This window comes from Suncus etruscus, chromosome 5 (genome assembly GCF_024139225.1).
Source record: "Suncus etruscus isolate mSunEtr1 chromosome 5, mSunEtr1.pri.cur, whole genome shotgun sequence".
Taxonomy (NCBI): Eukaryota; Metazoa; Chordata; class Mammalia; order Eulipotyphla; family Soricidae; genus Suncus; species Suncus etruscus.
Window position 1 is genome coordinate 106,542,839 of NC_064852.1, and position 20,591 is coordinate 106,563,429.

General features: G+C 39.0%; 1 protein-coding gene across 1 annotated transcript in view; it reads right to left on the minus strand.

The window, feature by feature from the left end:
* Positions 1–3,028: 3,028 nt before the first annotated feature.
* The window catches only part of SNTB1 (syntrophin beta 1), a 332,866-nt gene continuing 315,303 nt past the window's right edge, over positions 3,029–20,591 (minus strand). Inside the window, exons 5-7 of the mRNA XM_049773430.1 lie at positions 9,690–9,886; positions 7,815–8,005; positions 3,029–3,977 (exon numbers count right to left, since the gene is read on the minus strand). Of these exons, the coding sequence (XP_049629387.1) occupies positions 3,885–3,977; positions 7,815–8,005; positions 9,690–9,886 (481 nt within the window). The 3' untranslated portion in view covers positions 3,029–3,884. The remainder of the gene's footprint in view (positions 3,978–7,814; positions 8,006–9,689; positions 9,887–20,591) is intronic.

Consider the following 20,591-nt stretch of genomic DNA (forward strand, 5'->3'; position numbering starts at 1 on the left):
ATATACCTTGTAATAAGGCATCTGATGTTTTTTGTTTGTTTGTTTTTGGGCCACACCCGGCATTGCTCAGGAGTTACTCCTGGCTGTCTGCTCAGAAATAGCTCCTGGCAGGCACGGGGGACCATTTGGGACACCGGGATTCGAACCAACCACCTTTGGTCCTGGATCTGCTGCTTGCAAGGCAAATGCCGCTGTGTTATCTCTCTGGGCCCTGCTGTGTTTTTTTTTTAATTGATTAACTTTTTAAATTGGTATACAACCATTTTCATCAGTATTTATACTATGTAATTTTATTAGCAAATCAGATCCCCTTAATATGTGATAATTGATTGCTACAATTCAAAATAATTTTTGACTACAATATGTTAGATACAATAACAGGTTCTATAATATGAAAAGGGGTTTCAATTCTACTAAATTGTTAGTGAAAGGACTTCTGACCCCCAACCAACTGTATTAATATGAACAACTTGAATATAAACCAAGTGTTCACAGTACAGAGAATATTATAGTTTGAGTACTATAGTGAAAGTAGCTAGTGATATATACACACAAACACACTAACTCAAAAGTTCTTGTAAAAATATGGTAGTTGCATGCTTTTCTTCCTTTAGCACCCCCCATTAACATATTTGGAAATGCTCAGGGCCTACTCCTGAGTCTGCACTCAGGAATTAATTTTGTCAGTGCTTAGGGAACCATATGGGATGCCAGGGATCAAACCCTAATGGGTTTGTACAGGCAAGTGCCCTACCCACTGCACAACACTCCAGTTTCTCATCACACCTTCTAAGTCCCATCTTGAAAGACAACAATGACAGGTCATGTTTTCACATGTCTGTAGCTACAAGAACACCACTAATCAGTGCACCATATTTGGAGGTGAATATTTATTTTATTCATATATAAATCTTACATGATATCCATGGTGCTATAAACATAGGCACATTTTTTTTAAAACTCAAGATACATTCAGTAATGATCCTCTGACCTAGCTCACTCCAATCTCCCCAAAAGAGAGTAACAAGTATTTGTAAGAAAGGACACCAGAAAGCTGCTGCTCATTGCTTGGGGACATGTACATATATGTGTGTTTATATGAATACATACATATGTGTATGTAAACACACATGTGTGTTCATGAATGTTCATACATTCATATAGGTAATATATTCATATATACACATGTGTACATATGCACAAATATATTCATTAGTATTGGCCCTTTAAAGTCCTATGGGACAGTTTTAAAATATTTTATTACATGGAAGGACTCACTTAACCACATCTCTAATGATGGAAAGTTTCCCATTCAGAAACCCCTCAAGGGACAAATATTGTATTAAATAAATCATCAATTCAAATAAGAAACAAACTAAGCACAGAGCAAACTTGAGAAGAACAAATATTGCCACATGTCTGAGTCAATTCATTGACTGTACACAGTCATGATCCAGATGTATGAGATTGTGTCATTCAGAACATTCATAACACACATCAAGATAAGATTCAATTCTACAGTGTAAAGTCATTGTAATAGTGAATTCAATAAAAGAAAAAATTAATATTCACATCATAACCACTCTTATGAGATACATTTAGCACTACAAGGAAAAAAATGATTCAGATACACAATTTTCTCAGTAAAATTTTCTTATTTTTTGCTAGGAACACATTTTAATTCATAAAATGTATTAATTTTATTCAAATATATTTTCTCTAAAAATAAATATTTAAATTAATTTTTTATAAATGCAGAGAATGTCATTTATGTTGATTCCTACTCAGAAAGATATTGATCACTCAAAAACTAAAGTGATTAAGAAACAGTATTTGTAGTCATCATTAAATTTATTTGCTTATAAATATAGATTCTTTGCAACTTAATTTATGAGTCATTAACTCATACCTCAACAAGTACTGAGCACCTTAGATTATATATTGTTGAATTAAACTATTGGCATTAATAAGTGTATTTTAAGATTATTTACAATTAACAAGTACAATTCTTTTGTATAACAACATTCCAGTGATTTTGAAAATATATAATGAAAGAATACAGTATAATTTACAAATGCAACAAAGCTTTCCTACTATTCAGGTTTGGGTTTCACCCTAAAGAATTTTAAAACCAGAAACAAAATTTAAAGGTTCCAAATTGTGTTTTCCAAAGTATTCTTTATCACTTAGTTTTGTTTTGTTTTATAAACACACTGACTGACTCCACAAGAAAGGAACTAGGGTGAGTGTAAAACATCACATTTTTTCTCTTGAAAACACACACACACACACACACACACACACACACACACACGCACACACACACACACAAATCCATTAAAGTCTTTGAGAAAGCTTTCAATTATGAAATTAGTTTGACTTTTTAATTTGCTTTTCAACAAACATTTTTGATGCTCAAATTTCTTATTTCCTCCTTCTACAAAACACCACTCATTAATATCTCTTGGAACTAGTATTCTATCATAGTTTGGGATACCATAAAACTTTGTAACTCAGTAAACATATGACTGAGTGAACAATATCACATTTCTTTGAAAACAGATTCACTTTTTAAAATCTCTTTGCATAGGTGTTTGCTAAACTATGATTCTAAGAAAGCACACAAATTTGACCCAGGACATTTATTTATGTAAATTAAAGGAACAAGAAGTGTCAGAAATGCTAGAGATCATTTCCAAGATTTTAAGAAAGTGACTTCAACATCAATATCTCAGTGTGTTTTAAGTGAATTTGTTTCAAAAGGTATAAGCAAAAAAATTAAATCAGTAATGTGCAATATGTTGTCTGAGAATATTCTTGTAAAAAAATATCAGGTAGTTATATAATTTTCCTGGAATTTCAAAAGACCTGTGAATGTTATTAATAGACTCTATTATAACACTGGGACCATACAGAGACGTATGTAAAACCCAGCATTATTCTGAATTATATGAGGCTGCTTTACTACCTGTTTGAAAATGCATGCATACAAGCACAGGCAAGGAAAGGGACCAATCAATTGCTTCATAACTCCATTGAAAACCACAAAAAGGGCCTAGTTAACCCCATTTGAGTCACTTATATATATAACAATCTCTTAAAAATGTATCATTTGCCTTCCATATAAAGTTCTGAATCTTGGCTCCAAGATAGCAGACATTGTTGTGAGCATGGTCTGGAATTAATCGTATTCCATGCACACCACTCTTCAGTGAAGCTTGGCAATGTAAGCAGTCTTTGGCTCAGATTCTACCAATTTACAGCTCAGTCATAACTGCTGCTGCATTTAATTCCTGCTTAGCCTATGCTAACGAAGACACTTCAGAATCATCCTACATCACTGGAAGATAATTCATTAAGAAAAAAGTTACAGCTCCCTACTTAAATAAAAGGTAGGTTTCCATGTGAAGTATTTTTCTTTCCTTATCAGTAAGAATCAATGCAATTATAAGTAGGAACTAAATCACAATAGAGAGCTCATACTGGGATGCTCTGGGAGAAGTGAAAATGTCCATTTCTCATCTATTCAGCCCTTGTTTACCAAGGTCAACCAGTTGCTTAGAAACAGATTAAGATTTACCCATGCTGTTCTAATGCTGCTGTCCTTGATTGTCGATACTTAAAAGCTATGCTGTGTACTTTCAATCACCTTCACCTCTTTGCCCTTTCAGGATTTTAAAAAGAATTTTGTTCTGATGTAGTCTTTGTTGCACTTTCTAAGGGTTCCTCTTTGTTGTTGGTGAAGTTGACAGAGGCGTCTGAGATAGTTACCCAAGACTCAGGATCTGACATAGACAGTGGCGTGCTATATTTGGAGCAATGCTCACTGAAAGTGAAGCCCAATGGTGCACTCCTCCTTTTCTCATCGGAGTACAGTCCTCTGTTCAGGCCACCAGGCCCAGTCTTGTTATCTTAGCTGACAGGAAAGAATGAATGATGAAAACAATTGGCTTGGGGCAGGAATGAAGGTCCAGTTGCTAAAATTGAAAGAGATAATAATGCATGAGAGAGATACACTGAATGCTTGATGCACACTTATGATCAACACATCAATGCATTCATATTCTTCCTTGCTTCTAACTGAAGCAATTGTGTTTTTAATTCATGTTCCATGTCCCCCAATAAAAAACCAATTTAAACTTATTCTTATAGCTCATTTCTTTTTTCATCCTATGAATTTATATGAACCAGTAGCATAAATATTGTTACTTTTCTTGACTGTCTAAAAGCATTTATTTTTGCTATAACTATGGTGATATTATTTTTGTTAGACTAAGTAACTATTAAATTTCACATCTAAAGATTTAGGGTTGGGTGAAAGTTCTAACAATTTTAGATTTAATATCTTGGACAAGTAACTTGAAAGTTGTCTTGGTTCTATCTAACTCATTGAGTAAATATAATTCAAATGATAAATTTGTTATAGACTCCAAAATAGAGGAATACTGTTGGGCAGCTGTGTTCTTAATGCCCTACACTCTTGTCCTATAAGTAAGTATATTAGATATCTGTCTGGTTCCTTAGAATGTCCAGTGTACATGAGCCAGAGCCCAAGAGAGCAGACACATGGCCAGAACCTAATTCATGAGAATGGACTTGATCCTAATGATTATTTGCTGTCCCCAACAATTCTGAAGAATGACAGCCTGACTGCTCAATACCACAGCAAAGTGAAGACTGCAACTGACATGAACCAAGTACTGTATTAAATGTTTAAAACTATACTTTACTTCTTTAATTCTCACATAATCCTTGGGCAGTAGTTATTGTCATCATCACAATATGGGAAATAAAGATTTGTTATCGATTTCTCTGGGAACATGGTTCTTAAAGGAAAAAGAAATCCTGAATTCAACTTCAGGGATCTCTAATGCCAAAGTCTGCATTAGCCACAGTGTTTTCTGTTTCACTGTCATATACTGTAATTTGGAGAAGAAACCTTAAAGGTGACTCACTCCAGCCTCTGCATTTTATGACTGGGGACATCAGAAGCAAAGAATAAAAAAAAAACTTGCTAAAGACAGCTTAGCTAAGTTAGTTACAGGCTCAGAAAAAGAACATTGTCTCTTGATCATCAATTTCTTGCCTTTCCTACTATTTCTGTGTGGTCTTCTACTACCTCACAAAAAGCTTGAAACCTGCCTCTTGGGGTATTTTAACTAACTCTTGGAGAAGCTATATGTGATTTTGACCTTATCAACCTAAGAAATGCCTCAGTCCTTCCTAAAACTTCTAAGTCAGGGTAGTGGGCACTGTGGTGAAAGGTATGGTGTGGAATGTGTTGTGCACAAAACTCATTAGCAATACTGTAAACCACGGTACCTAAAATAAAATAAAATAAAAACAAAAACCCATTCCAAATCCAATCACTGTGTTGAAATATCTCCTCTTCACCCCCACTCTCCAAAATTACTTCACTCTTTTTTGGGGGGGTACACCAGCGGCACTCAGGAGTTACTCCTGGCTCTGGGCTGAGAAATCACTCCTGGCAGGCTCTGCAGAACATATGGGATGCCAGGGATCCAACCAGGTCAATCTCTGGTTGGCTTTGTGCAAGGCAAACACTCCACTACTGTGCTATTGCTCCAACCCCACACTTTTTTCTTATGGAACTTCATTCTGCGTGATTAAAGAGAGAAAGATCAGGACCAAATTTGGGAGAGAACAGTGCCTCTCTCTGTTTCTGTTTCTCTGTCTCTGTCTCGCTTTGCAGGGAGATGAAGATGAGGGGTTTTCACACTGGCTGTGCTCAGGGCTTACGCCTGGCTCTGTATTCAGAGATCAATCCTGGTGGGGCTCTGAGGGCCATATGTGGTACCAGGGATTGAACCAGAATTGACATGTACAAGGCAAGTGTTTTAATCCTTCCTCTATCTCTCCAACTTATGAGTTTATTCATCTAAAAATTATAGCTACTGAGCCCAGGAGAGCTTAATTTACCCTCTTGGTGATACCAGGCAGTAAAAGTGACTTTCTGTGGCTGAGAGTCTATTTGAATTCACACCAGAGAACAACTTCCAGTCTAACATTACTATTTTTGAATAAATTTTAATTGAGGTACCAGATTTACACTACTGTTTAGTCAGACTCTTCATCTTTGCCTTTTCTTGTAGAAATAACCACATTTCTTTCCCTGCTGCCCCTTGCCCATTTCTTCCTATTTTTTCATCTCTGCATCTTCATTACTCTGCACAGAGCAACCCAATGATTGTAAGCATTGAATGATAAAAAATACAAAAAAGATACAACATGCTTTCAGCATTTGATGAGACATTTAAAAAAATTAATATCTTTATTTAAGCACCATGGTAACAATCATGTTTGTAGTTGGGTTTCATCATGAAAATAACACCCCTCATTCACCAATGCAATCTTCCCACCACCACTGTACCCCCCACCCCCATCTCACACCTCCCCCACCCCCTGCCTGTATTCAAGACAGGCGTTCTATTTCTCTCACTCACTACTACTGTCATGATAGTTGTTGGTGTAGTTATTTCTTTAACTGCACTCACCACTCTTTGTGGTAAACTTCATATCATGGGCTGGTTTTTCTGGTCCTCATCTCTATTGTTGCTGGGTTTTATTACAATAATATCTTTTATTTTTCTTAAATCCCACATATGAATGAGGCTATTCTGTGTCTATCTTTCTCCCTCTGACTCATTTCACTCAGCATAATAGTTTACATATCCATCTATGTCTAGGCAATTGCAGCTCTATTTACAATAGCCAGAACCTGGAAAAATCCAGACGCCCAACAACAAATGAGTGGCTAAAGAAACTGTGGTACATATATACAATGGAATACCATGCAACCGTCAGGAAAAATGAAGTCATGAATGAGACATTTTGGAGGTAATAGGACCCTATTTGATGAGAATTTAATGCTGACTTTGGAAAGAATTTTTTCCCTTTTTTGGTTCCTATGCCACACCTGACGGTTGGTACTCACGGACTAATACTCCTGACTCTGTGTTCAGGGTTTGCTTCTGGGGAGACATAGGGACCATGTGATAGTAGGAAATAAACACACATCTACTGCGTGCATTCAGTCCCTTGAATTATCTCTCCAGACAAATAATTTCCTCTGCTTATATACTATATACTTATATACCTAATACTATCCTAGAAGGAAAGAACTTACTGTATTTTCCGGCGTACAAGACGACTTTTGAAACAAAAAAAGTCAACCGAAAATCGGGGGTCATCCTATATTCCGAGTATATCCCAAAAAACATTTCGATATGACGCTAAACAAAAATCGTCTGGATATTGCCATGAAATGAATTTTCCAACTCGATCCTGCACCAATCACTGCAAGTCTGCTCGGACCGCCTCTCTAACTCAGCCAATCCAAGCAGGCTTTATAAATGTAAATTATATATGTAAATTATACAATGTCTTGTACCTGAATCTATACTATAAAAAGCCTGCTTAGATTGGCCAGAGTCAGAGAGGAAGTCTATTACAGTATAATCTTTGAACCTTTGCTTGTTGTGGTTGGCTCACTGTGTGGTACATACAGTTGCAGCACAGGAACGTTCTGTCTTATACAGCGAATATAGGCCTAAACCTATGTTTTAACTGTAAAATTAGGGAGTCGTCTTATATGCCTGGTCGTCTTATACGCCAGAATAATATGGTAGGAATAAACAGTTATTCTGTTCACTTTTCTTTAGGATCAAGTAAGCTATAAACCTGCAGGGAATCTCAATAGTCCAAATATTACATATGTACAAGGTAATGTTTGCAAATCATTACTAGTATGAAGCATGGATCATTGCTTAGGGGGCCAAGAAAAGAGCACTTACAATCTCTCCATCTTTGCCTCCAAAATCTAAATACAGCATTCTGATCCCATCATCTGAGGACATTTTCAGCTTTTCATAAGGAGATTGGAGGATAGTCTTGGGGAAAACACCTTCCTGGGGCTCAGTGCTGATAGAAAAGCCATTCTCATAGTGGATTGTCAAACGGCATTCCTGGTTCTTGTAGGTACAAGCTGAAAGAGAGAGAGGAGAGAAGAGAGTGAGAAGAGAGTCAGAGAAACATATATGTTTTTATATATGTATATTTACATCTATTATCCATTATCTACTTATATATTTGTCTAACTTGGAGAGTAACATTAATTTATCATAGCAACCTGAACAAATTGTTTATTAAATCACTGACATAATGGTGATACATTGCATGGCTCTGTAGATACACCAAAGAATGAACAATAAAATTCAGAGTAACATAACTTAAAGCAAAGTGAGTCTGAAGATCAGGGATTTAGCTCAGCAGTGAAGTTACTACATGCCTTGTAAGCATGAGGTCTCATCTTTGGCACCATTAGTAACAATAACAACAATAATTCTGTCACTTGTTAGTTGTATGATCTTGGATAAATTGTTTAACCCTATGTAAAATTTTTCTTCCTAATCTGTAAAATGAAAGTGACAATGGAATTATGAGAGTTCTCTGAAATTAGGCAATGTATTGGAATCTAGGACACACAAATACATACAAAGAGACACACACACACTCTCAAACCAAAAGTTCTGTAGCACAAAGCTACAGTATCTTACTATTTCTAGTCCTTTTTTTTTGTTTGTTTGTTTTTGGGTCACACCTGGTGACAATCAGGGGTTACTCCTGGCTATGCACTCAGAAATCGCCCTTGGCTTGGGGGACCAAATGGGACGCTGGAGGATCGAACCACGGTTCATCCTAGGTTAGTGTGTGCAAGGCAAACACCCTACCACCTGTGCCACTGCTCTGGCGTTATTTCTAGTCCATTTGATTTCATTTTTAAAACTCTGTTTGCAACCTTATTTTGTGCAATATAAGAGACATTCTATGAAACACTTGGCATGTAGTATGCATTCAGTAATGGTATATAGCATACAAGAGTTCCTCTATCTACACAGAACCCATTTCTGCCAATCCCTTGGCTGTTCTTAGAATTCTGCATGAAGATGGCTTATGATCATACTCAAAACTTGCTCTTTCTGGGGCAGGAGAGATAGATCAGCAGACAGGGTGCTTACCTTGCATGTAGCTGACTTGGATTTGATCCTCAACATCCCATGTAATACCTCAAGCACCTCCAGGAAACATTCCTGGGTATAGCATTAGGAGTAAGTCCTGAACTGCTGGATGTGACCCAAAAATCAAAAATAAACACACACAAAAACCTTGCTCTATCTGTTGAGTTTCAATCTCTCCATTCAACCAGAGAATGGGACTTCCTGTGATTTCTTAGGTGATTTCCTAAGGCAGTTCCCTTGGTTTCATTTACCTAAACATATGGCTTTTGTTCTATTCTTTTTCAGTCATGTACACCAGCTCCTCATTAACTTTTGAGCTGTGTAGCTCCTGTCATTTTATTTTGGAATAAAGGAATAATGTCCTTTGTTTGAATAAGAACCAGTTCTAGTTTGGGCCTCAAAGTGCAAGTCTCCAGGAAGCCTTACAGAGACCCTCCAGATAGGAAAATAATACCTGAAGGTACAAATAACCAACTCTTCTTAAATAAAGAGGAAGTTCTTGTGCATTCAAAATTCCATTTTAGTAGGACTTTCAGCACTTCATTTAGAATTTAAACTTTACCTCTTTGCCCAGCCAGCAGCCAGGCTTTGACACAGGCTGAACAGAGAAGGCTGGACCCTGACAGAGTGCAGCCCAGAGCCACAGCTCACCTGTGGTAATTTCTGTAACCAGCTCAGCTGAGTTGTGGCAGCCCTGGACAATGCTTCTGGTCCAATGTGAGAGGTCTCTGCTGATCTCAGCCCTGAAGAGATGGGTTTCGATGCCCTGCCTAGTCCCAGTGCGTGTAGCGAAGGACAAATCCACGCCAACCTGAGGGGATCCTTTCCCTGGTCCAGAATGCACCAACCTATTGAGAAGGAAAAAGAGAGAGAGAAAAATCATCAACATGAAAATAACTTTCTCGCTGTTCAGTGCTATGTTAGAATCCAAAGGTTGGCTTAGGAACTAACTGTAACACTAGTTTTGCTGTGAATTTAAGTGTAGTCATTACAGGCTATGAACTAAAATAGAAACACTAGGTCCAGAGAGCAGCTATTTCCAGGAGTCAGACCCCAGAGGCAAATACAAGGAATTGCAACCATATAAGACTTAATAACAGAGGACCGATAACCAGATGATGCCCACATTGTGGGTCCTGGGCTACAGCCCCCCAGCGGTCTGTCTGATGTTACATTGGAACTACTACCGACCCTAGCCCCAGCCTTGTATTCGGGACTACTGGTTTTGAAGATCAACTGCCCAGAGGCGGGAATCCTCTAGACCAGTGCTGGGGGGGGGGGGGCGCGAGGCTCCGTAAAGGGGGGCCGTTTGACCTCGGCAAACACTGTCATAACAAGCTAAGCCCCGTGTTCATGTCTCTGTATGTCTCTGGAGCTGAGAGTTACTGTGTCCTGCTTCAAACCCCGCTTAGAAAGCGATGCATATAGCAAAACGTGCTCATTGTAGCCATTAACCCAGACATCACCTCTGATTAAAAAATCAGCTCAAATTATTTTATATATTTTTGTTTTGCAGGTTAAAGTTTTTTTTAAATAAATATACCATTTACAGTCACGTGGGGGGGGCGCGAAAAAGGTTTTCTTCTTCCTAGGGGGGGCATGAACAGAAAATAATTGAGAAGCACTGCTCTAGACTGACCCCTGGTATCCTGATTGCTTGACAAGGTAAAGCTACCATATGAGTGAGAGTGAGGGGGTTGTAGAATCTAAGTTTTGGAATTAACTATAACTCAAATGTTGATGTTAGAATGTAGTATGTCTTTGCTTAGGAATATTAGAAATAATATTGCCTTGGCTTCTGTACTCTGCTTGCTAAAGGATCAATAACTTCTAACTAAGAGCATAGCAACATAACCCCTCTGAGAAGGGAGACTGAAAAAACTATCTTAGTTACCATGATGGGGTGAGTGCACCTAAAAACTTCCATGTGTTTATCAGAGGGGTAGTCCTGGAACTTATCTTGCTGCACCACTAGGGTGTAACTCCATAGCTGTGGAAAATTCCTGAGTGACTAAGTATGTTAGTTGAAAGTATAAAAAGCTTGAATATCTGCCATTCGGGGTCCACTTTGAAACCTGCTGTACAAAGAGACATGGGATCCCAGCATAAACTTCGCTTTGTGACTTACATTGCTATGTGCTCTGTTTTTTTGGGGGGAGGTGGGGGGACAAAGCTGAGAACAGATGCTGACACTCACCAGATAGGTAACCTAAAAAAAACGCTACCCTCACTCTCACCCACCCCCTCCACCCTTATTGATTTGTTCTCGTTTTCCAATTGAATGTGAAATGGTCCACTCTGCTTTGCCATGGTATTCTGCCATCCTCTTAGCAAGTTCTTTGAGAATGGTTGAGTGAGATTATGGAAGAGCAATATCAATTGAAAAACAAACAAACAAACAAACAACCTTAGATAGACCTGAGAAAGCCAGCCTGAGGGGAGGGGAAGGGAACAATGAAGTTGACAGGCAGTAACATGGAAACATAGGAGGAGCATCTGGAGCACTTGGGTTGAAGCACTCAGGGAGCTAGCAGTTTGCTCCTAGATCACAACTAGGAGTAAATACTTATTTAAGTCAATCACCAAATATTTATTATCTAAACTATAATAAGAATAACAAAGACTGGGGCCAGAGCAATACCACAGCTGTAGGGTTTTTGCCTTGCACACAGCTGATCCAGGACAGAAGGTGGATCAAATTCCGGCACCCATATGGTCCCCCGACCCTGCCAAGAGCAATTTCTGAGTGCAGATTCAGGAGTAACCCCTGAGTGCTGCCGGGTGTGACCCAAAAACCAAAAAAAAAAAAAAAAAGAATAACAAAGACTGTAACGAAAAGAAGAGAAAGAACCCAAGAACTGAGCAATTGTTTAATAAGCAAAGGAGCTGAATAATCTGACTTTAACTCTAGGTGGATCAATTCCAATCCAGCTATATTCAGTCATCCAAAGAGAGACAATTATGGACATGAGAGAGGGAACACTTTGATGCGTAACATATCTTCTACTGTTCCATTCCTGTGCATATATTTATCCCACTGTGAGCACAAGGTGGGAAAGGGAATCTATAATTTCCTGGAATAAATTTGGCTTCCCTGTACCACTTTATAGTTCAGAGCATCTGGCTGTATTGTATGTGCGTGGGAATATGCATTTTTCATGCACTCCACTTGCAAATGCAAGTAAACCATCCCAGGAGCCAAATGAAGACGCAACCTGTGTACCAGGAAGGCAGCTCAAAGGGCTGGGGTACATGCTTTGCATGCAGGAAACCTGGATTCAATCCCTCATATATATTGGTCTCCTGAGCATCGCTGAGAGTGATACACCCTGAAAGAAAGACATAGTAAACTATATATTTGTGTTCAGGCTTGAGAAATAATCTCACTTTCTGAAAAAAAGAAAGGAATGGTACAAATGGCAGTGTTACAGAATTTTAGAAGTAATTGTGGTTTCATTTGTTTGTTTGGGATGTGGAACACAAATAATGGTGCTCCGGATTAATCCGAATTATTCAACTCTACTCAGGGATTGCTCTTGGCAGTGCTCAGGAGACCAAACAGTGCCACAGATCAAATTCCTGTGTACGAAGCATACTTTCTGTTGATCCCCCTGGAAGTAATTTTTGTGCATGCCTTACACACAGCTTAATGTTTTTGTTTGTTTTGGTCACACCTGGCAGTGCTCGGGGGTTACTCCTGGCTCTACACTCAGAAATTGCTCCTGGCAGGCTCAGGGGACCATATGGGATGACGCGATTTGAACCAATGACCTTCTGCATGCAAGCAAATACCTTACCTCCATGCTATCTCTCCAGCCCCACAGCTTAAGTTTTTTTTAATTTAATTAAAGAACTGATTTACTGCTATTGATATCAGGACTTCAGCATACATTTTGGCAAAATCCCACCACCAGTATCAACTTTCTTCCATCATTGTCTCCATGCTCCCCACTTCCCCCACTCCTCCCCTGCCACCTTTACAGGCATATTTATAAAAGTTATGTGGTTATTTTTTATTTACTGTTTTTGGGCCACACTCAGTGGTGCTCAGAGGTTACTCCTGGCTCTGTGCTCAGAAACTGCTCCTGGCAGGCTTGAGGGATCATGTGGGATGCTGGGAACTAAACCTGGGTCTGTCCTGGGTAGGCCAAGTGCAAAGCAAACGCCCTACTGCTGTGTGGTTGTGTTTAGATCTTGTTTTCAGTGGTGTTGGCTCTGTGCTTTGGATTATAGCTATACCTCTCTTCCATTTCCTTGGTATAATCAAGGCCTGACACTGACCCCTGCTCCCCACTAACATCTCTTTCTCTTCTACCTTCCTTTCTTAATTTCTTTTATTTATCTTTTCTTTTATGTCCTTCTCTTCCTTATATACTCTAAGATCAAGGCTGATCTAGGTATCCACCCCCCTTTGCTACATTATATTTCCTCATCCAATTATTCTACATATCACTGAAAAATGATATCATTCTATATTTGTTTTTCTTCCAGTTTACTTCACTCACATGATACCATTCAGTTCCAATAAGGTTGCAGAAATTTGTATGATTTCATCTTTCCTTGAAGCTGCATAGTATTCCATTGTGAGTATATATACCACAATCTTAATCCATCCATCTGTCATTGGACACCAAGGCTTATTTCATATTTTATTTAGTGTCTACATGTCATTATAAATAATAATGTGCAAATGTATATGTGAATAAATGTTTTTCTGTCCTGGAAGTAGATTCCCAGAAGTGAAATTCGTGGGTCATATGGCAGCTCAGTTCTAAGTTCACTGAGGACCCTTCATACTGTTTTCCAAAATGGTTGAAACAGAATACATTCCCACCAGCAGTGGATAAAAGATCCTTTTTCACCATATCTCTGTCAATACAAATTGTTTCCACTATTTTTCTTTACTTTTAATTTCGGGTGGGTTTAGGCCACACCCTGCAGTGTTCAGGGGTTATTCCCTGCTCTGCACTCAAATCTCTTCTGGCAAGCTCAGGGGACTACATGTGATGCGGAGGATCAAACCCTGGTCTGTCATGGGTTGGCCACATACAAGGCAAACATCCTACTTCTGAGTTATCAATCTAGCCCCTGGTCCCATTATTTTTAATATGTGCCATTCCCACTGGTATGAGATGATATCTCCTTGTTGTCTTGGTCTTAATTTTCCTTACCTGAGTACTTTTTCACATGCCTATTGGCTATCTGACTTCCTAGAAGTGTCTGTTCATTTTCTCTCCCCATTTATGGATATGGATTTTAGATTTCTTTTTGTTGATCTTTGCCAGTATTTTATATATCCTGGATATCAACCCTTTGATAAACACACAAACTTCAGAGCTTATGATTAGCATGAAATGTGACTCCAGAGTAAATATTTTCTGACAATCATGCTCAAAGCATGAGAAATCAGTCTCTGAGAGCAACTTTCAAGGCAGGCATAGGCTCTTACTTCTTGCTTTGTCCCCTGTAAGCATCTCTCTCCTGTTTCTTAACAGCTCAGCCTCCTTTTATAAGAGACACACATATTATGACTTTTAGAATAGCATGAGTATAATTTAATAAATGTTACATCTCCCTAGAGCTTTTGTATTTTCATCTTAATCTTTTAACACAAACACTTTACCATTTGCTAGAGAAATTCCAACTGTCTATTTAATTGGTGGATGAAAGAAATATTTTCTTAGTAAAAAAAAAACTAGTTAGATCTAGATTAAAACTTGCATACATAATATCTGAAAGTCTGTGTTTTCATTTCTTTTGGAGAAGGGTGTTGGGTCACATCTATCTGTGTTCAGGGCTTTTACCTACTCTGTGCAGAAGGATAAATCCTGGTGGTTCTTGGGAGACCATATATGCTGCTGGGGATTGAACCATGCTGGTGATAAGCCAGGCAAGCATCTCACCCCTAATACTATCTCTCTGCCCCCCATGTTCTCTTATAAGTTTAAGTCCTGTAAAAATTATTAGAAAATAAAAATAGCTATGTACAAAAACCAAGATCGCTAACTACAGAAGACTGACTTTGACAACCATGACTGAGCAGAACTTATTCTGGAACCAATAAAAAAAGTCCCAAGCCTAGGCTTTACCTAGGATTTGTACAATAACCAAGATCTCTAATTCCAGAGTTCTGACTTTGACAACTGTGACTGAGCAGAACTTCTGGAACCATAATGAAAGACTCTATCCTAGGCTTCATCCTAGGATCTGTGCAAAAACCAAGACCACTAATTACAGAAGACTGATTACAACAACAGTGATGGAACAGAACTTCTAGCACCATAAAGAAAGACTCTATCCCTCAGCTTCATCCTATGACCTGTACAAATACCAAGATCTCTAGTTACAGAGGCCTGATTTTATTATCTATAACTGATTGGAAAGTTTCCTGGCACCATAAAAAGACCTTGGGGTGTGAAAATGAGCATGTATAGAGCCTGTAGTTGTTCCCATGACAGTATGATTCAAGGGAGGAGGGAATTCCCTTTCTAATTTCCCCCATACTGTGCCTATGCAAAAAAAAAAAAAAAAAAAAAAAAAAAAAAAAAAAGCTCAAAATCTTGCCACACCAGACCTCTTTCGTATTTTTTTTTGTTCTTGTGGTTATTATTTGGTTGTTGATTTTTAATTTTTTTTGTTGCTGTTGTGCTTTTTTGTAGTTGCTGGTTTTGTTTGTTGTTATGTTTTTCTTCCTTTTTCCCCTTCTTTTAAATTGATATTTATAACCTCAACAAAGTACTCCCAGTTTTTTCTTTTTCTTTTTTCAAACAGAACCACATAACTTGAATCATCTTGTTTTGCCTCCTAAATTGAGAGGAAAAACTAGATAGTACCAGGACCAAACAGTCGTATGAACATTGAGTAGAAATAAAAAATGATCAGACTTAAACACCAAACCCAAAGTCAACAACAACAGAATTGATACCCAATCTACAACAAGCTATATACAGAGGGGACCAGTTACACTAGCAGTTCAGGGGGCAAAGAAGGGAGATATAGGATGCATGCTGGGAATAGGGGTGAAGGGAGGACAACACTGGTGTTGGAATGCCCCTCATTCATTGTCACTATGTACCATAAATATTACTGTAAGAGATTTGTAATTCACTTTGGTAACAATAAAAATTATTTTTAAAAGAAATAAAATAAAAATAACTATTTCAAATAAGTTTTCTCTATAAGTCTAAGGAGCTTTCTTTTACTAACAAAGTTTGAACTTATTTGAAAGGATTGAGTTTCAACATCAACCTGAAGAAAAAGTTCTTTAAAATTCTTTTGGTTATACAAGGAGAGGTGCCATTTTGTAAAGGCCACATGGTAGGCTTCTCTCAAGTTCTGTGCAGGGAGAGATACCATTTTGTAAGAACCACATAGTATAAACCACATGCTCAGTCTTCACTAGCCTATATCCATAGACACCACCCCAAGCTATCTGGCCATTCGAGGTAGCCTAACAGCGAAGGACTAGGGAGCAGGAGAAAGGTACCCTTAGACAATAGCCAATCCTTTTAAAGCTCATCAGAAAGCTGGAATCTCCCTATATCCTTTGCCTATATAATCTTCCTTATGACCTTGAGTGGGTCTCATCTCTTTCAGGAGGCGGCCATGGCTGGCCAGTGTGGGGATCTTGTTGGCAGACAGATTAAAGTATTAAACTTAAAAAAAATTTTTTTTGGTTCTAGAGGGGTTAAGGCATGTTCCTTGCTCACAGCTAATGCTGGTTTGATATCTAGCATGATATACAGGCTCCTGGGCAATGCCAGAATGCCTAAGCACAGAGCCAGAAGTGGGCAGGAATGTCCATTGGCAGAGTCATAATGGAAAGTAGTATGGAAGATTTGTGAAAAATAAAATTTGGAACTAAGAATGTGAGCCAGAACCCCCATCTTTGATTCACTCAGAATCAATTATCTGATTCACTCAGAATGAATCAAAATGAGTATCTCTGAGAGATATTGCACTCCAAGTTCACTGCAACATTATTCACAATTGCCAAAAAAAATGAAAACATCCCAAGCATCTGCCTCTTTATCTCATTACCAAAGTCTAATTAATTAAAAAGGGAAAAGGAAAAAATGACTTTTCAAATAAGTATGAATTATCTAATTATGGAATATTATTTAAATAGCTAACTTTTCCACCTGAAGAAACAGCAAACATGATAAATTATGTGTTCTATTCAATACACTGACATTGGCTAATGAAATCTAGAGTACTGGATCTAGACTGAAATAAAATCAAATTGTTTATGCATGTGTGGGCATGGAAAGGGTGGTGATTGGGGGCTGTTGGGTCACATCAGGCAATGTTCAAAGTTTACTTTTGGCTTTGTGTTTACAGGACCAAGTGGGGTTGGCAGCATGTCCCAGATTATAATCAAGTGAAGAACATCCATGCTGGAACTGTAAGGTACATCCAGACAGAGCACAATATAGATCCTTAAAGTTGTTTCAAAATTAGGCATGTCAAGTTGGGAAATGAGCATCTATTTTGTGAAAAGTAAGGGTCTGCTGCTCAACTGCAAAAGAGAAGTGCTTGGAAGCAAATCCATTAAAACATCAATTTTGTGGTGACTTCTTATTTTTTTTTTTAAAAAATCTTTCATCTTTAAGCAACATAGACAGGACAACAATGTAAAGACGAGCTTTCTAGATTGTAAGTCTGAAATGAATCTAAATATTTCATTTTAACTTTCAGAATCAGAACATCCAGCCATAAAAATAGATGCCTCCTGACTCTCTGTGACATGTGTGTCTATTAATGGCAATTAGGTGTTGGAACACCTGGTTAACTCCTCCATGCCACCTATTTGTTCAGTGTTAGATCTGTTTTTGGTGATGCTCAGAGGCCACCTCCTTATCAGTTCTTGTAAACCTGATATTGTTGGGAATTGAACCAGGATCATGTGCATGCAAGACAGGTGCCCCCTCTACTATCTCTCCAACCTTGCCATGTATTTGTTTTATGCTGGGATAATCTACCTTGTCCATGCCTAGCGCTTATTAACACTTACTACCTGTGAGCTGTGGCTACCAACAACAGACTGAAGTGAACTGATCCATGTGAGATGGGACCTACACTTGTGACTTTATAAATCCCTTATCTCTTTTTTGGGGGGCCTGGGGTGTTGGGTCACACCCGGCAGTGCTCAGGGGTTACTCCTGGCTCTGCACTCAGAAGTCACTTCTGACAGGCTAGTGGGGGACCATATTGCATGCTGGGAATCAAACCGGGGTCCATCTGGAGTTGGCATTGTGCAAGGCAAATGCCCTACCGCTGTACCATTACTCTGGCCCCATGAGTCCTTTAATGTTCTACTGGCCTGCCACAAGTGAGAAAGGAACAGTGGGAATTCCAATAGTCAAACTTACAGAATTATTTTGAATCCTGTGGTCCTCTATGGGTTCTTAAAAGTTTCCTGTTCCTTTGAACTGACCACTATACTGCAGTAGTTCATTCATTCACTTATTCAATGTGGCTGCTGTCATTTACTGTAAAATGAGACTACTAGCCTAAACAAAAGTGTCCCCAAACTTCCTCTGCCTGGTAACCTCTTTCTTTGATATATAAAAGCGCACTGGATTCTTACTGGACATTCCCCCCTCCTGGTATGGGAAATTGGTTTGCATTTTTTTTTGTTTGTTTTTGGGCCACATGATGGTGCTCATGGATTACTCCTGGCTCTGCACTCAGAAATTGCTCCTGGCAGGCTCCGGGGACTATATGGGATGCCCGGAATCAAACCCAGGTCTGTCCCAGGTTAGCACTGTGCAAGGCAAATGCCATACCACTGTATTATCACTCTGGCCTCTGGGAATCAGTTTGAATAAAGAAAGGAGTTCTGGCTTTTGGCCGGCGCAGAGGGAGCACAAAGTGAAGAGAGGCCATGAAGTGAAAAGCAGACTGATTCCTCACTCTTCCCTGACTGCTTGGTGTATTATTTTTTTGCGGCTACCCTGCTTCATCAGACCCATCTGTCTAAGGGGTTAGAAATATAGTGTGTGTGACAGACTCACCACTCATGGATTTTTTTTATTTTATTTTACAATTCACCAGCTGACAGATCCTGATGTACTAATGAACACTGTTGGATTGCATTGTACTTTCCCCTCCATACATATGTTAAAGCCCTAAATCTGGATGCATCTACATGGAACCAGGGACTCTAAAGGAATCATAAAAATTATGTGAAACATCATAAGGAAGTTATCCTGCATCCTTAAAAGGGAGACAACTGGAGTGATGGTGCAGTGATAGGGCTGACCCAGGATGGGCCACAGTTCAATTCCCTGGTTTCCCATATGGTCCCCCAAGCCAGGAGTGAATTCTGAGCACATAGCCAGGAGTAACCCGGAGTGTCACTGGGTGTGCACCCCCCCCCCAAAAAAAAGGGAAGACAGAAGCACAAGAGATCTGTTCCCATACAGACAGATCATATGAGAAAGGGCAGTAAAGTTTGTACTTCCTGAGTACAACAAACCAGGAAGGAAGTTCTCACCAGATCACCATTCCAGATCGCATCTTCTAGTTCATTTCTGGTCCCAGAACTGTGAGAAACTGAATTTTTGCTAAGTCTCCTAATGATATTTCATTATGAAAGGCATTTTAACTGACTAACCACTGCATCTATTCTAAGCAGATCCAAGGCTGGGCATGGTGTGATCAGAAAAGACATGGTCCATAAATTGAGAGTCAATTTAGAAAGAGAAATTCTGCCCATACACACCAACTCTAAGTCTCTTAAAAATGACAACTTCCCCCTAGAGAGTCATTCATGGAATGCAAGAAAGGGGATATGATCTAGGAGTGGGTGAGTGGGGAGAAAATTATTCCTTCTCACTGAGGCAATACGCTTATGTTGAAGACCTTCCTCAACATGGTGAGTCAGAAACCCCAGCGGCTCTTCCATAAGGACAGAGAGCAGTGGACTCTGCCCTAATGACAAAGGAGCAATACCAACACCAACCACATACGTATAGGTATTAGTATAGTTCATTTCAATCAAGTGTTGGAAATAATGATATTTTGTTTCTTATTAAATAGACAACTGGTTTTTTGTTTGTTTTTGGGGGGGTGGGTCACACCCAGCTGCATTCAGTGGTTATTCTTGGTTCTAGGCTCAGAAATCGCTCCTGGCAGGCTCGGGGGACCATATGGAGATGCCGGGATTCGAACCACCATCCTTCTGCATGCAAGGCAAATGCCCTACCTCCATGCTATCTCTCTGGCCCCTAGACAACTGCTTTTTTTTTTCAACTGCTTTTGATTATTCATAGCAATTAGCTGGGAATGATATATACAGAAATGTGAACATTTGCTACAATAACCTGAGGACAAGGGGGAGTTGTGGAATGCAAAAATGAGACAAAGAATACAAAAATGAGACAGTCATTGGACTAAAGGCAGAGAGAGAGAGAGAGCGTGAGAGAGAGAGAAAGAGAGAGAGAGAGAGAGAGAGAGAGAGAGAGAGAGAGAGAAAGAGAGAGAACACAGCAGGTAAGGATCTTGCTTTGCATGCTGCCACACTGAATCAGATCTTGTCACCACAAATGT